Source organism: Falco punctatus (assembly GCF_963210335.1).
Source record: "Falco punctatus genome assembly, chromosome: 4".
Classification (NCBI taxonomy): domain Eukaryota; kingdom Metazoa; phylum Chordata; class Aves; order Falconiformes; family Falconidae; genus Falco; species Falco punctatus.
This window is the reverse complement of record NC_137583.1, coordinates 28,666,671-28,683,886: the sequence shown is the minus strand read 5'-3', so window position 1 is coordinate 28,683,886 and position 17,216 is coordinate 28,666,671. Positions and strand designations below refer to the sequence as shown.

General features: G+C 61.7%; 1 protein-coding gene across 8 annotated transcripts in view; it reads left to right on the top strand.

The window, feature by feature from the left end:
- The first annotated feature begins 7,237 nt into the window (after positions 1-7,237).
- The window catches only part of MPRIP (myosin phosphatase Rho interacting protein), an 89,226-nt gene continuing 79,247 nt past the window's right edge, over positions 7,238-17,216 (top strand). For 3 of the 8 annotated variants that reach the window (XM_080386631.1, XM_080386630.1, XM_080386627.1), the window contains exon 1: positions 7,238-7,878. In XM_080386631.1, coding sequence (XP_080242757.1) covers positions 7,759-7,878 — 120 coding nt within the window. In that variant the 5' untranslated portion in view covers positions 7,238-7,758. The remainder of the gene's footprint in view (positions 7,879-17,216) is intronic. The other 5 variants (XM_080386632.1, XM_080386629.1, XM_080386628.1 and 2 more) reach the window with 3 other exon arrangements.

Below are 17,216 nucleotides of genomic sequence, written 5' to 3'. Positions count from 1 at the left end.
AGCGATGGCCCCAGCCCTGCCCTCCGGCTCTCGGGGTTTTGCAGGGGAAACCTGCCTCTGAAAATAGCAGTGGGAGACTTGCAATTTCCACCCTAGTGTGCCTTCAAGGGGGAAGTGAGAAGCACTTGGGGGTGGTTTGTCCCTCCTCACTGAGCAGAGATCAGGCAGTGTGATTTCAGCTTTAACATTCTCGGCGTACGCTGTGACCGGAGCCCATCTCCTCAGCCATGCACCCCAGCAGTCCGTCCCTCCGTGCCCTGAGAAGCCGTGCCTTCTCGCAGCCACTGAGAACAGTACGTGGCTCTTAAACGCCTCCAGACACGGTCCCCATGAGCTGCCATCCTGCAGCAAGGCCATGGCTGCTCCCTGCCCTGCCTGCTCCAGGACACAGGCAGCATCGGGCAGCAGCTGCCAGCACCCTGTTCTGGGTTCCTGGGTTAAACCCTTCCTTTGCTGTGTGCCACTGGTGGGAGAGCATCCATGGCTCTGTTCCCCATGCATCCTCCCAGCAAAGTGCATCCCTCTGCATCCCTCTGCACAGCTTTGCATACCACAGCATCCCCTCTCCACCCTCCCAACGCAGATGGGTTTGCATCCTTCAGCACCCACCGGCACACGGCTCCAGAGGTGCCACAGTCTATTTGGGGTGACAGGGCTCGGTTTTGTCCTGACAATGAAGTCTTTTTTCCTTCTGGGCTCTTGCCCCAGTGGCACTGCTGCAAGGAGAGCTGCAGGTAACAGGCAGACAGGGTGGATAATGTTTGACTCCGGAAATTTTTGGGGGATGCCTCGCCTTCCCTTTGAGCAGGTTTGTTGGGATATTTTCCCCAGCCCACTTGCCTTTTGCAGTCCCTCTGCTTGGGCAGGGCTGGGCCTGGCCCAGCCATTTGCTCACACACGTGCTCCCTTTGGGACCTGAAAAAAGGGGCCGTGGAGGGGGGAAGGGGAAGAGGAGTCATTTTGGGTTGAAACCAGTAACAGTGAGACTGGGCTGAGCACAGATGGCTCCGAGCACGGCTGCTGAGGACTCATTTCTTTCACCCTAATTCCCTGCAGACACGTACTCTTGAATGTGCCGGGGTCAGGATGTGCCCATCCCCTGCGCTGACCTCTGTGTCCTGCCACTGCTGCCCATGCCTCGTGGCAAAGCTCGGAGCTGCTACGTGACCAACGCCACGGGCTTGCTGGTGCACAGCAGCCAGCGCCACTGCCAGGCTTTTTGGCATGGGCAGGTGCACGGCCAGGGCCGTGGTGGCACACCGGCTGCCTGCACCCACGTGCAGCTGCAGAACCATGGCAGTGCCACGGCCATCCCGTTGGCGAAGAGCCACCACGGAGCGCTTGTGGTGCTTGTGGCCACATCTTGAGCAGCCCTGGCTGCCCGCAACGCCCGCAACGCCGCAGCCCAGGCGGGAGCCGAGGGCAGCGATGGAGCAGCCTGGGGGGCCGGAGAGCCCTGGGGGGCAGCTCCAGCTGCCCAGTCGTGCAGCCCAGGGGTGCGCACCCTGCACCTAGGTGTGACGCCAGGCCTGGCTGTGCTCCCGGCTGTTTGGTGTCTCCCCAGGAGATGGCACCCTTGGCTAGCCCAGCCCGGCTCCCCGCGGGGTGCTGGGCGCTCCGGCTGCCTTTGCAGCCCGCATCCTCCGAGGGACCCTCCAGCCTCCCCCCCGCCAGGCCAGGGCTCCTGTGCCAGGGAGGGTGCTGAGCCACAGCAGCCCTGGCCGCTCCCCGGGGCCAGCGAGGCCCCAGCGCCTCCATTTCCACCAGCCCCTGGTGCAAGGTGGGGTTCGGGTGCCCCCAGACACCCCACACTTCTCCCTTCCTCCCTCTGTACCGTGGTCCCGTCCTGCCACCACCCACAGGGCTGCAGCGGGGCATCATCCCAAGGATGCTCAGCACCCAACAGTGTCTGGGCGCTGCAGCACCCCCTGTGCCATGGGGTCTGCCCGCTTGCAGCGGCTGTGCCGGGGGGCTGCGGGCGAGCCCAGGGGTGAGCAAGGCTCCAGAGGCGCCCTCGTGCATCAGCAGGGATGATGCTGCAAGAACCAAATTGCTGAAACCTGGTGCGAATCAGGAGAGGGAAGCATTACTGAAAACCAGGCTGTGCTCAGGGCCAGCTCCTCAAACCTGGCAGGCAGCTAGGAGAGCAAGGACAGCCGGGTGGGAAAAGACCTGACTTGGCTGGGGGCTGGCACAGAAAAGGGGACAAAACCCTATAAATGCATCGTGAAGGGGCAGGGACAAGAGGCTTGGGTGCCAGGGCTGTGTGCTGAGGTGTAAAGCGTGGGCAGCAGATAAGGAGCTGAGTCAAAGGACAATCTTTGGCCGGAGCAGCTAATCAGATAACGTGGAGGTTTTAACCTGGCAGGAACAAGTCTCCGGTCCCCATTTACACTGGATTTTCTCAGGACAAGATGCCTTTCTGGCAGGACCCTCGAAGGAAGGGACTTGCAGGCTGCCGAGGACCTCTGCTGTTAATTTTTAACACTAAAAAGCCCGGGGAAATTCCAGAGGGCTGGAAGGTGGCCAGTGAGAGTCTAATATTGAAAAGGGATAAAAGGGCTGACCCTGAGAATTACAGACCAGGTAGGCTCATCGCAGTCCCTAAGCAAATTATGGGCTGGGTAATTGGGGATACTGTCAGCCAAAAATTAGAAGCTAAAAATATAATTAAGGTCGTTAGCTTGGTTTCATGGATGGCAGCTCCTGTCAAGTGAGTCGGCTTTGGTTTTTGGCATGACTCTGGGCTGGCTGATAAAGCTAATTGTGTTGCTGCATTATAATGGCTTTCTCCAAAGTATTTAATTTACGGCCATGTGACATTTTCATTTGTAAAACTTGTATTATATGGAGTCAGCAGAGCAGACATCCGACGGCTGCAGCTGGCAGCACAGGGGCAGTGCCCAAGGGGGCTAGTGATGGAGGAGGCCGGAGGGACCCGATTTTGCCCAGGAATGATGTTTTTAGCAGGGATGCTGAGGCGGGTGGTGAGAGCCTGTAGCCGGTGGGACAGGCAGCCATTCCCCTCGCACGGGAATCCGCTCTGTCCGGCCCAACAGGCAGAGCCCAGCCAAAAGAGGGGGGCACACGTGGGAACAAAAGAGCCGGATTTTCCCTGTTACAGCACAGCGAGGTCCAAGGCAGGAAGCAGCCATGGGACCCAGCCACCGATAACCCGACTGGGAGCGTAATTAACCATTGGCCCAATTTTAGGAGAAGGGTATGAACTCACAGGCATTTTGGCATCTCTGGACAAGAGGAAATCTCTGCTTGGTGGGACATGATTTAATGCGGCTTCTGGGACAAGCTCAAGCCTCTGTGTGTGTGTGCGCGTGTGCATCCAGCAAACCACCCTCGTGGTCTTTCCCAGCGCCATGGAAGCTGCATCCTCCTCTCTCAGCTACATCAGCTGCAGTCAAGCACTGTGGGTTTTCTGCAGTGGATAATTTGGGTCCTTTCATTTTTCCCGACGGGAAAGTTGGGCACAGGTAGGGCAGGGCACAGAGACAGTACCCGGGGCAGCCCAGGGGACTTTCCCTCCATCCATGGGTGCATTTTCCACCTCCATACAGATTTCTAATCTGTGAGTTTCACCTCTATTATACGCAGCGTGGCTTGAGTGGCATCCAAGCCTTCCCTGGCCAGTGGCTCCCCTGCCAGATACTCCTCAGGCAGGGCTGTGCTGGGGGCTCTGGACCCCCACACAGGCAGCCTGGCTGGCTGGAGGGGCCACATCCAGCCCTGCTGTGGCTGTGGCTCCACTCGGTGCAGGGCAGGAGGAGGGGAGTCCTCACTGGCGCCACTTGGTCCCAGCCTGGATCCAGTGGGGATCCCAGGGCTCGCCAGCTTTAAACCATGAATCCTGCCCTCTCCCCGGGCATCCATCTGTCTGGCTCCACAGTAATGACGGCGAGGTGGCGGCACAGAGAGATTAAATGACTTGCCCAAGGTCCTGCGGGGAGCGATGGCCACCTGGGAGGAGCACCGGGCTGTCTTCCTCCTGCCTCGATGGAAAAAGTGCTGCATCACCCCTTCGCCAGCAAAACAATAGCATGGCCATGGGTACCGCATCCCCATCCCACTGACATCCTCGCCGGTGGAGGCAGTGGATGGTCCTGGTGGAACCTCCACGCCAGGACCAGGAGTGGGTGCTGCTGTCCTCTCGCCAGGGGGTTTGGTGCTGCCAAACCCTGTCCTGGAGCTGGAGGGTTTTGCTGATGCCCTTCCCAGGCTGGGGCCAGCACAGCTGGGGCCGTGACTAACACCTCCTGGTTTGCAGCTTGTTTACCTGGCGCTGGGGCTCCGGTTTGGATCCCTGACTCACCACAGCGCCTTCCTCCTCTGCTGGCAGCTCCCTGATGAATACTTTCCATTTTCCCATTACTTTAATTGCCCTCATTTGAGAAAACTGCTCCGGACTGGCTCTGAGCTGAAGAGACCTGCTACGCACGGCTGCTCCAACCGGGTGTCTCTGCGGCGCGGGCCATGGCAGGGTGGTGGGGTGGGACACCCACCTCGGTGGCACACATGGGGGACCTCTGTGCCATGGCAATGCTGGGGCTTGGGGCGTGCAAGGGGGGAGTCATGGGCAGCAAGTTTTTGGTGGCCCCGCCGGCTGCACACGCTGCGGCACATGGGCAGCCAGTGGCTCCAGCGCGGCTGAATGCAGCCCAACAGGTTTGCAGAGAGGCCGGTCCCGTTCAGCTGGATTTTTGGAGAGACTGGAGCCAGCCCCGGCACCAGCCGCTTTCCGTGAGGTGCTGCTGGCTCCGGCGAAGCTGTGCGTGGCGCCAGGTCATGGCCCCAAGCCACAGTGCACCTCGGCCGCGTCTCAGGGCAGGCACAGCCTGTGGCATGGGAGACGCCAGTCCTGGCCCCTGCGCCTCACTCCATGCCCACGCTGTGCCCTTTTTTTGGGGGAGCGCTGCCCCATGGTGCTGGGGAACAAGCAGCCCCTTCCCTCCTGGAGGGACCCCCCAGGCTGGATTGGGGGTCCCTGCCCCATCTCCATGAACATGAGCGGGGGACATGCACTGGTTGCCCCCATCCCCATCTCCCCCAGCTCCCCACCCAAAGCTCTCCCAGGGGTGCAGCACCCTGCTCATCCTGCCCTTGCTCGGGGAGCATGGGAGGGTGCTGGTGCGGGTGCTGTGCCGGTTTGCAGGGGGGTCCTAAGGAGGTGGTGAAGAGCTGGGGACCATGAGGACAGCACGGAGAGGTGGCTGGCAACCTGCAGAGGGGCTTTTGGATAGGAATAAAATATCTGGGTGTCTCTGGGACCTGTGGGATGCAGGGCATGGATGTGGTGGGCAATAATCCAACAACAGCAGGGAGGGAGGAGAGGGGGATGAAGGTAGGAGAAGAGCTGGTCAGGGAAGTCGTCAGAGCAGGAGCTCTGCAGTCATGTGCTGGGTGAACCCTGGACCCACAGCGAGGGCGTCAGGGTCTGTAGATCCCCGCAGGAAAATCCTCCTTCCCTGGGGAAGGGCCATGCTGCTTTTCCAACCTTGGGTTCAAGGGAAGGGAGAGCAAATCCCCCCAAAGCAGTGATGCAGGGGGTGGGGGGGTGGCCACCCCACAGCTTGCACGTCCTTCCTGGGAGCATCGCCTGGGCTCGGTGCCACCAGTGCAGGAGTGGGTCAGCCCCACCATCCCGTCCTGAACCCATGGCACAGCGACCCGGTGCGTGCTGCGAGTGGCCATGGCAGGAGGGAGATGATTAAAGTAGCCTTTGATGAAACGAAAATTAATAAATGAGCAGGCAATTGAGCTGGCCTTTATTTACTCCAGGCTGGCAGCGTGGAGCCGGCGCGGCGAGGCCGCCGTGGCCGGGCCCCACATCAAACGGTGGGGCAGCGCCGGATGCAAGGGGACAGCACCGCCGCCTCTTCTCCGACGGGTTTTTCCTGGTCCGAAGAAACCTGGGAAGGTCTGTGGCTGCTCGTTATAGCCGGGCCCCATCCCATGCTGGCGGGGGACATTGGGGTGAGCGGGAGACGCCGTGTGCCACCGCAGCATCCAAGCGTGGTGGGCTGTGCCAGGCTGGGGTGCATTTTGGAGGTGCCGTTTGCCACGTTTGCCACGTTTGCCTCGTCCCCCTGCTCCGGGGCTGTTGTTCACACCTCTCTCCCGCCCTGGTGATGCTCCATGGGTGTCGAGGTCCCCACGGGCACCGGGGTCCCTGTGCTGGCCCTTGGCTTGCCGATGTGCAGGACTGGGGCTGGGAGGCTCCATCCAGAGCTGGTGTGTGCCAGCAGGTCAGTGGCCGAGGGCAGAGCCAGGAGGCCAAACCCGCACCCTGTGCCGGGTCCTTATCGCCGCGTCGGGTGTATTTACCGGCTGGTGTTGCCGGTTTCCACTGGATCAAAAGGCACTGGGCAAACAGGAGCTGCCCGCCAGCCTCGGGCGGTGGCACACTGGGGAAATGGCTGGGATGGGAACGCACCCCTGTCCCTGCTCGTGGGTCCCCAGCACCCCATGGCACGGAGCTGCGGTGGGGGCACAAGGCTGCGTGGCCCCCACTGAACTGGGGTGTCCATGCGGGTGATGAACCCCCCACGTGCCCACCCATGCCAGGACTGGTGCTGTGCCCACCCTGGGGACGCGGGCAGTGCCACCGTGGGGCTTTGGCACCCCGGCTCTGTACCACCCATGGGGCCACAGCACCGGGGTGGCAGCAGCAGTGTGGGCTGGGCCCCGGCAGGGCTGCACCCCTGGGTACCCCCCTGCTCAGGGGGTGGCTGTGGGGGTGCACATCCCACCCGTTGCACCGTGTCCCCCCACTGCTGGGTGGCCAGGAGGGGCCTGGGCAGTGTGAGGGTCGTGCAGGGTGCGGGGGTGTCTCAGTGCGCTTGGGGGGGGGCTGTGCACAGCGGGGGCCGTGCGTGCTGCAAGGGGCTGGGCACTGGGGGGCGGGGGGCTGGTGCATGGGGGGCTGTGCGAGGCATGGGGGCTGGTGCACAGCGGGGAGGGGGGGTATGGGGGGGCGGGTTGCCGGGGGAGGGCATGCACAGTGCGGGGGGGCAGCACACGGGGCGGCGGGGGGGCGCGCTGAGCCGAGTCGTCCCGAGCTGTGCCGAGTCGTGGCGAACCGAGCCGCGCCGAGCCCGCTCGCGCTAGAGCCGAGCCGAGCCGAGCCGAGCCGAGCCGACCGAGCCCGCCTCCAGCTGTCAGCGCACCGCCCCTCCCCCACGGCCGAGGGGGCCGAGGAGGCCCCGCCGCGCCCTCCCCTCTCCTTGCATCCCATTGGCCAGGGAGGCCCTTTGTTAGCGGCGGATGCCGCTCTCCATTGGCCCGCGGGAGCGCCCGTCCGCGCTGCGGTGCCGCCCCCCTTTCCGCCTGGCTCCGCGACGCTGGAAACTTTGCGGGCAGCGCAGTCGGCAGCGGCGGCCGCAGCGCCGAGCACCGCCGGGGCCCGCACCGCACCGCACCGCCCACCGCGGGCACGGCGGCCCCCCGCTGCCCCCCGCTGCCCCCCGGCCATGCGCGCTCGCTGAGCCGCAGCGGAGGCGGCCGCCGGGCAGTTTGCTGCCGTCCCCGGTTTTAATTTGATCTCTTATTTATCAGGGTTTGGGGTTTTTGTGTGATTGTTTTGCGGTGGTTTTTTTGTTTTTGTGGTGTTTGTATTTTTTTTTCTTTTGTGACGCCCCCCTACACCCCCCCCCCCGCGCTCGGCGGCGGCCGCGGGGCGGCGATGGGCGCGGCGGGCGGGCGCTCCGCGGGGCGCTGAGCGGGCGCGCAGTGGGCGCGGGGCGCGCCATGGCCGCCAAGGACAACCCCTGCAGGAAGTTCCAGGCCAACATTTTCAACAAGAGCAAGTGCCAGAACTGCTTCAAGCCCCGCGAGTCCCACCTGCTCAACGACGAGGACCTTAACCAGGTGCGACCTGCCCCCCCCCCCCCCCCCCCCCCCCAACCCCGCTGGTTTCCCCCCCCAAAAGCCACCCCGCCCCCTGCCCGCCCCCACGCGGGGCCTGGGTTCCCGGGGGTGTCAGCTGGCCTCGTGGGTAGCCCGGGGTCTCGTGGGTACCTGGTGGCCCCACGGGTACCTCAGATTCCGCTGGGTAGCTTAGGGTCCCGTGGGTGGCCCCTTGGATGGCCCAGGACCCTATAGACAGCGCAGGGTCCCAGGGATGGCTGGGGGTCCCTGGGGCAGCGCGGGGTCCCATGGGTGCCTGCTGGCCCCGGAGCTACCATGGGTGCCTGTGGGGTCTCCAGGGGTCCTGTGGGGTGCCTGCTGGCCACCTAGATACTGTGGGGCCCCGTGAGTGCCTTGTGCTCCTGTGAGCAGCGTGGGCTGTTGGAGCGGTGTGGGGTCCCGTGGGGTGCCCGCTCACCCCATGGATAGTGCAGGGACCCACAGGTATCCATGAACCCCACAGGGTGTTTGGGAGCCCTGTGGGTGCTGTCTGGTCCCGTAGGGTGTCTAGGGGTCCCATGAGGTGCCTGCTGACCCCAGAGGTGGTGTGGGATCCCATGGAGTGCCTACTGACCCCGCGGAGAGCACAGGGACCCACAGGTATCCATGAACCCCACAGGGCGTTCAGGAGGCCCGTGGGTGCTGTCTGGTCATGTGGGGTGTTTAGGGGTCCTGTGGGGTTCATGGTGACCGTGTGGTGTCCCCTGGGGTTCCTGCTGACCCCAGGGGTGGCGTGGGGTCCCATGGGGTGCCTGCTGACCCCACAGATAGCCAGGTGTCCCACGAGGCACCCAGCACCCCCACGGTGCCCATGTGCCTGAGGCCATGGCCCCCCACTGCCCACTCCCCTGGGCCCTCGCCCCGTTCCTGAAGCCGGCAGGGACCAGCGCCTGCACTGGGGGTGATCCCAGCTCGTCTCGGGGTGCCCAGCAGCAGGTGGGGGTATCCTGTGGGCTCCATCCAAAGATCCCGAAAGTCCTGGGAAAAACTCGGCTGCCAACAAAACATCCCCTCCTGGAGGCGCTGGACGTGGCCTCTCCCACCCTGCAGCCCCCGGCTTTCCCAGGGGGTCGGGAGAAGGCCCCTGCCCCTTCCCGGCCAGGCCGGGGGGCGGCCAGGGCTGGGCCTTCCTCCTCTTCCTCCCAGGCCTGACGCAGGCCCCAGGCTGGCGCGGCCGTAGCGGGGGGTGTTTGGGGTGCGGGGGCCCGTGCGTGGTGTGGGGTAGGGGGCTGCGCTCCCTCCTCCCGCACCTTCCCGGGCCGGGGCTGACATCCCTGCTCCCGATCCTATTATGGCAATGAGATCAGACATATTGCTGTGCTCGCTGGGGGGGCCTGGGGGGGTGGGTGTATAATGAAATCTGAGGGCTAATATGGAAAAAATGTAACTGGAAAAAATGCCGTGGTGTGTGCGGGAAGGGGCGGGCGGTGGGGAGCGTCGTGGCTGTGCCCAGACAAAGGAGCTATCCCGGAGGGGGTTCGGGAAGAGCCCCCCGCTCCTGGCTGGCCGCTTCCCGCTGCCCCACCTGGGGTTCTGCTGCCTGCTGGGTGCAGTGCGTTTCTGTTTTTACTGGGGGGGCTCAAAGCGTTGCACGCTGCCCCCATAGTGCCTGCCTGGCCCTGCTGCGGGGGGCCTGCTGCCCTCCCTGGGGACCCAGAGCCGTGTTTCGGGCAGCCCCTCGTTTGCTTTGTTCCCGTATGGGGTGGCGGGTGGCCCTGGTGGCTGCCACCACCACCAGGCTCCTGTGGGGATGGGGTCAGCCCCGTGCCTGGATCCAGGCCCTGAGTGGGGGCTCCGGTTGGGAAAACAGCGCAATCCTGCTCGGCTTCTCCCTTGCAGCTGGGGTGAAGTAATCCCGCTTCCCAGATAAGATGGTGGCTCTGGTAGCGTGATGCACGCACGCACCCTCCCGCCCTGCCGTGCAGCCCCCAGTGCTGAGGAGCCCCCGGCAGTGGCCAGCCCGGTGCTTGCCCCCTACCCTGCCCACCTCCCGTCCGAATTCATGCCCCTTGTCGGAGGAGGAGGCTCTGTGCTCCGGCGGTGAGCCTGGCTGGATGTGTGGGGGTGTGCTCGCTCCAAAGCACACCCAGGAATAACGGTTCATTTAACAGCTCTAAATGGTTTTGCTGCTTTAACTTTTGGGGTTTTTTATAAGCTTGGTTGGGTAGGGGGGATCCCATGTTGCAGTGTGGGGGCTCCGTGCTCAGCGCGTCCCACTCTCCCCCTGGACAGGGATCGTGTTGGTGATTGCCTAGAGTCAGGCTAGAAAAGCTCTTTTGAGTCATCTGACCTTTCTACTTGGCTTGCAGGAAAGGTGAAGGTACTTCACACTTACGCACTCGTGTCTTTTTTGGACTTTTATATCAGAATACCTGCGTGGGTGTTAGGAGCTGCCCCTCCTGCTTCCCGGGGTGCTCCAGGGTGCTGGAGCCGCTCGGGGCAGAGACTGGTGGGTGTTTGCGAAGAGTCACAAATATTTAGTGGTGGTAGTGGCTTCCCGTCGTACTCGGGAACGGAGTTAGGAGTGGGGCTGGGAGGGGGAAATCCAGCCCCAAACATCAGGATTAATGAGCTGGAGCTCTCTAATAATAATCAGACTTAGCGTTTCCAACTTCAAAGGGCTGCGCAGACGCTAAGTCTCTAATCCCGGGAGCGCTGTGTTCACGAGTTGTTTTTGTGCGTGGCTGTGCTGCCGGACAGGGGTCAGTGTGACTTGGGGTGCCTATGTGTGGTCCCACCACCTGTTGGAGCCCTGGCTGTCCCCCCCCCGGGGCTGCTGAAGGGAGGTGACATGCCCTTGACATTCCCCCCTCCACCCCCCCACCCCAACCTGCGTTTTGACCTTCTGGGGTGCCCACATGGCATGGGGAAAACTGGGTCAGTCGCCATGTCTGCTCCCCCCCTGGGAAGGTCTGTTGCTGTGGGTCTGTCCTGATGACCCTGGGCGCTGGTGTGGGCGCTCGGAGCCCTGCGATCCTGTGCTGTGGCAGGATCTAGCCCGTGGTCCCTGGCAGACACGGTGCTGTTGATGCCTCTGTCCTGGCTGCTCCACCCACCTGTCGCCAGCCCTCCTTGTGCTGCCCCTTTCCTGGCAAGGGAGAAATTCCCTTTTCATGGGAATTCCCTCTTTTCCTGGCAAGGCGTGCCTGCGCTGGCACCGCACGGTCCCCTTTAACCTCCTGCAGACCTTGTGTGGAGGTCAGCTTTCCAGACCCTGCCCTGGGAAGATGGATGGGACCCTCTTCCATCTCCAGGAAGAAAGCTGGCCTGGCCAGCAGGACCCTCTTCCCAAGGAAGCCACCCAGGGCCCTGCCGGACCATAGGGGTGTCCCCATGGGGTCCCTGCTCTCCATGCTGGCTGGCCCAGGCCGAGCTGTGCTGGTGCACACATGCCTTTGGTTCCTAGGGAAGATGAAGCCCCCCACAACAGGAACAGGCTGGGAATTAACCTCAAAATTACGCTTGGCCTGAATTGGAAAAGCAGAGTGTAAAGCAGTTGCTTTTAATTTTCTCCATGCGTGTGCTCTCTCGGGGCATGGGGACTGGCACAGATAGAGGAATTTCAAGACGTCTTTCCAGCTACCAGTGTCTTTTTTTTTTTTTTTCTTTTTCTTTTTTTTTTTTTTTTTTTTTTTGGAGATCTGGGCATGGATGCCCAGAGGACCACCCAGTTAGAAAATGGAGCTCACAGACTTTTCCCACTGCCTCCTCTTGCCCCGGCTTGTGACACCCCTGCCCAGCAGTGGAGGGGGGGGGGTGTGTGGTTATTTCCACCTCTCCCCCCGTTGGACTTTATCACTTTCCTACTGTTCTGGCCTCTAAACAGCTGGCCACCAGCAGCCCTGGGACTGGAGAGTGTCGACTGGGCTCGCAGACTTGGCTTTGCTCTGGGGCGTTGCATCGATGGGGCTGTGATGCCCTGGGCCAGGGTCTTATCCTGGCTCTGTGCATTGTCCAAAGGGCAACAAGGTGAGGTACCGTGTCCTGGGCCTGCTTTTGCCTCCACCCTGTACTCCTTGGGGGAGGAGAAGCCCCTCTTTCCTGGAAAGCAGCCCCCACACTTGCATTCCCTGCTCCCAGCTGCTTGTATCATGCTGCAAAAATCTGCCTGTACTTGACTAATGATTAGGACCGAACAGGGGGAGATTCTCTGGAAATGTCAAACCCGCCTCCGTCGGTGGCTGCAGCGGGCAGGGCCGTGGGGGGCACAGCCAGAGGAGCTGGGGTGGGCAGGGTCATGGTGGCTGTCCCCCACGGGCAGCATCCCACCCTTGGAGAGTGGCATGCAGGCGGTGAGGGCAGTGGGTTCTCGGGGGGGGGGGGGGGGGAGTGTCAAGTTGGGTGCTGTGGTCGGCTTTGGGTGCACTAAACCCTCTGTGTGGCCCAGGGGAAGGGACATGGCGGTGCCTTTGGGTGCTGGAGAGCCGTCTGCTTTGCACACTTATTTGCTGCTGTTTTTTTTACATGGCGCCGCACCTTATCTGCTCTGGCACACTCCAGCACTCTGGAGAGATGTTGTGGCTTCTCCCAGGTGCTCAGGAAGCCCCGTCGTGAGAAGTGTTTAGATACGCCTGCGGGCTTTGGGGCTGCTCGAGGAGGGGGTGCTGGGATTGCAAAGCCCGTCCCTTCCCACTTCCATTTTGCTGCTGCTGGACAAATGGCACTGACCGCAGCCGACCCCTTCCAGCTCTTGCTCCAGCCGCCCAAGCCGATGGCAGCGCTTGGACCCAAGTGCAGCCCTGGTGCCAGGGCCAGGGTATTTGCAGAGCGACGGGCCGTTTGCACGGAGGGTGAATTCAACCTTTCCCCTTCCTGCTCCTCTGGTCGGTCGGTCACTCCCGCTGCCCACGCAGCAAACTGCCCTGGTAACTTTGTTCCTTGGGGTTTGCCGACAGCTGGGTCACGGTTGCCGGTGTGCCGTGCACGGTGACTGCCGGCCACCCCACGGCAGTGGCACCTTGTGCTTCTCGTGCCACAGGTCCAGTCTGGTCTGGTTTGGCCTCTTCCTGCACAGTGAGATGTGTTGGTGGAGAAAACCTGGCCTGGGTGATTTGGAGCTTCGGCAGCAGCCAGGTCATGCCCACACCTGTGCTGCACAAGTATATTTTTGCAGGAGGTGGATGGAGAGGTGGCTGTCACCACGTGTCCAGGGTGGTCCCCGGGAGATGCCCGGGTCTTGGCCTAGAAAAAGCACAATTTGGGCTGAGCCCAGGGACAGCGAGCAGCTGGATGTGGAGCTGGGGGATAGAGAGAGAGTGCTTTCGCTCCAGGAGCGGCTGTGGACACCCACTGGCAGCACAGCAGCCTCCTGCGCTGGGGTTTGGCCCTGCTCCGTCGTGCATCGCCAAGTGACATACAGTGGAGGGGAAATACTGTACAGGCAGGGAAACAGAGATGTAAGCGGCTTAACCACCGAGGCTGGGCAACGTCCCCGGCCCTTGGGATTGCCGCCGGAGCATGGGTTTGCACAGCGGTGTTTGCAGAGCCTCCCGCCGGCCGGGGTCGCAGGTCTCCAGCGGTCCATGCAGCAGCCTGCTGCAAGTGTGCAAAATGTTAAGTGATGCCTGTCTCTCAGTTCCTAAAAGCTGCGCTGTGGGCAGGAAAGCCTGCTTGGGTATTGCATCCCATTCCCCTCCCAAACACCATGTCACCTTCCTCATTCCTGCCAGGTGATGGCTGCTCTGACTCGCCCATCAGCGATGTTCTCTCTGGCTCCAAGGTGTGCATAACTGAGCAGAGCTGAAACCACCCAGATTTCCTCTTTCAAGGTTGCAACAACAGCATTTGTGGTGACTTTCCCCTTGAGCTGTGCCAGAAATGGGTCCCTGCCTCTGGGGAGCCCCGAGTGGCTCAGGAGGCGGTGGACAGGGGACCTTACTGTCTCCACTCTGGGCGCCATGCTCTCCTGTGGGTCTGGCTGAGAGCTGTGACCCTGTTGCCCTGCCCTGAGTGCAGGGAACAGCAGGCGCTGCTGCTGCTTTCAAAGAAGCTCCTTTTGGTGAATATTTGGACTGAGGTGGTGAGACAGGAGTTACCATGGGTTTACCCACAGCCTTGGCCAGGCTGGGGACATCGGACATCGCTTTCTCATGGGGTTGCTGGAAGCCCTGGCACTGCTTCCCTCGCGCACAGGGCTCTCTGTATTCAGTGTTGGAGGCAGAGGCTAAAGCTCCGCTGCAATGGTCCATTTTTTTTCCCCTTCCCGCTCTGTTGCCAAGCCTGAACAAAACAAGCCCTGCCTCCACCCGAGACAGGCTGATTACGTCTGCCGGCAGCCTAAACAGATTATCCCTCCCGCCACGCGCTCGGAGCCAGGGCTCTCCTGGCGATGGATTCGGACTTCCCTCGGAGCACGTTGGGGTGGGTGGGGACTGGCTGTGGGGGCATCCCCAGCCCACCTGGCTGTCCCGGCACCCCGATGGGGATGTGGGTGCTCTGCCAGGGAGCTGAATTTGGACCCTTAGAGGAGATGTGGGTGTCAGCAAAGCTCTCCTGTTCCACCTTGTGCTGTGAGCTCCTGTGGGGCACTGCGTGGCCGGTGCTGTGCGACTGCTCAGTGCTGCCAAGCACCCTGCTTGGCTGGCTGGTTTGCGCTGGGGAGGGAGGAGGTGAAGGTACCACGGACAAACACAGCAGACGTGAAATTCCATCCAACAGGCGTGCTGGTTGGTGTCGCAGCCCACCTCCAGCCCTGTGACCTGGCGCTCTGTGGGTTGTTATGTTCCTGTGACCTGTTCTGCCTGCTGGGAGCGGGTGACGGTGCCTTCTCTGCCCTAGGGATGTGCAGAGGTTCCTTGATCACCATGGACTTTGGAAGTGCTGAGTGGTTCTGCATATCTGTGGATCCCAGTCCCTTGGCTGCTGGGAATTGCATGCCCCGTGCTGGTGAAGCTGGTTGGGGTGGGGTGACTTGTGTCCGGGCCTGGGCAGCATCAGCGCAGCAGCCTGACAGCTTTGTGTAAACGGAGCTGGGGCCGCTTCGTTCTCCACTTCCTCCCACCCGTGTGCTGCCAGTGCTGGCCTGGGTGCTCGGCTGGAGGCGGCGTGTGTGTGTCCCCCTCCCCGTGATGCAGCACAGAGCTGCAGGCCCAGGGCACCGCTGCAGTGGCTGGGGCAGCGACCTGAGAGGCAGGTGAGGGGCTGTGAGAACCCACAGCACAGCTCCAGTGGTGGGCCCTGAAGCTAAGCAGGGCCGGGCAGGATCAGAGGTGGGATGGGATATGATACCTGGGAGTTCCCAGAGGTGCGACAGGAAGCGGAGCGGTGACGCTGGGGCGTTTCTGCATGAGTCAGCCTCTACTGGTCCCACAGGCCCTGATGGAACTGGCCACTGTGGGGCTCCAGCCCAGCCGCATGTCCCATGCAGTGGTGCCCCTGGAAGGTGCTGAGGCTATATCATGGGTTTTTGGGTGCTGAGGTGCCGGCAGATCTCCCAGAGCGGCAAGGCACTGGCTTAGGCACCTCCTGGCCAAGGTCATGGCGGGTGGTTGGCTCCATCACCGCAAGCCGTGCCAGAGGAACCGGCTCTCCTCTTCCTGCCTGCCCTGCGAGTGTTGCCCCACCCTATACATGGATGCATCGCGCTGACAGTAGCTGCCTTCCACTCTGCTTTCCACATCATTTTGTGGCTCACCCCTTCGGCCACGTATCGTCTGAATAAAAGCAAAGCTGCCCAGTACCCAAGCATCCTGCGTGGCTGCTTCCTGTGGGGAAACTGCCTGGAGCTGCCCTTCGAACGTCGTCAGACCTTGCGGGAGGTGGACAGGGCTCTGCGTGGTCAAAGGCATCCTGGGAGCCCCGGGACTGCTCTAATGCCATCCCTTAATGTGAGGTTGGACGGATCTGCTTGGGCAAGGGAGGTTTTTGCTCTGAGCTCTTGCTTAGTGCTGGGTGTTCCATTTTCCTCCTCTTGCTGAGCTCTCTGGAGAAAGCTGAGCTGGTGCGAAGCGACGTGCGGCTCTGGCTCCATCCTGGTGTGGTAACACTCCCCTGGACCAGCCTCCCACGGCGGCTTCAAGAAGGTTTATTTTAAACCTCGCTTCAGCAGGGCCATTCCAATGCAGGTGTGGTGGGTTTATTTCAGACACTTTATGCGCTGATTCATATCCCTTTTATTTATGCTTACCTCTCTGGGCATTTGCTTGGTTTTAGCAGTAGCTTGTTTTGGTTTGCCTTTAAAAAGCGCTGCTGCGTGTTCATCTGTTGGTGGGTGGAACCAGGCTGCCCACGCCGGCTGGCTCTAATTCATACCTTTCAGCTATTTTGGTTTCAATATCTGAAATTGGATGCTTCTGCTGAAGTAAGTATAGCCCACTGGTGTGTTTTTGTGACACTTGTGAAGAAATGACTGTGCTCCATGTTAAGGGCATGTATTTCAGGTGCTTGGTGCTTTATATGTGGTCAGTTGAGCCAGAATTGGGTTGTTTGAGGGCAAAATGATGTCTGCTGAAGGTTGTGAGCCAGGCAGGGTTTTGTGCCTGTAATAGTGGGTTAAGGCTGCTCGGTGCTGGCCCTGGTGGTGGTGTCCTCCATTTGGGTTTCACGGTTACTTCCTCCCTGGTGTGGCACTCAGAATTGCATACTACCTGTCACACGCGGTGCTGTGTGTGGCTGGATGCTGCTGGGGTGCTCAGGGTGGCGTGGGATAGTCCTCTTGGGTGGGGGGAGCTGCAGTGCTGGGGCTTGGGTCAGAGAGAGGTTTTGCTCGTGGGGCTTTGCTGGGGTGAGCTCTTGGCCATGCCTAGGGGCTCTGCTGGGGCACGGAGGGGAAGATCAGGGGGTGGAGGAAGGCTGAGCCTTGGGAACAGCTCTGCTGCCCGTAGCGTCACCGCTGGGGGATCCTTGGGACTCCACCTTGGCATGGCGGTGCTGAGTGCTGGGGATGCTGCGTCCTGCCTGTGCTGTCATCTGCTTCCTTGTTCCTGGGTGGTGGAGGCTACCCGCAATGTCTCCTCCAGCACCAGAGCCGGTTGCTCAGGGCTCACCGCGTTGCCTCTCATAGGAGTTTGGGGACCCTCTTCCCTGCTGCAGTAGCTCGTTGAAGGTGCTTCCTGGCTCTCTGGTGGGTCATCCTTAGCCATTTATTTGCAATTTTGCTTTTCCCCCCTGTAAAACAGAAGAGAAATTTGGGAAAGGCGTTGTAGGTGGCTCTGCCCAAGCCACACGGGAGACCGCGGCCCCGTCCTGGCATGGTAGGGAGCGGCAGGAGCCCCCCACTCCAAAGTCCTCCCCTGGCGTGGGCATGGACGCGTCACGGGTGCCTTTGGGTGGGGGCGTGGGGCGGGCTGCCAGCGGGACGC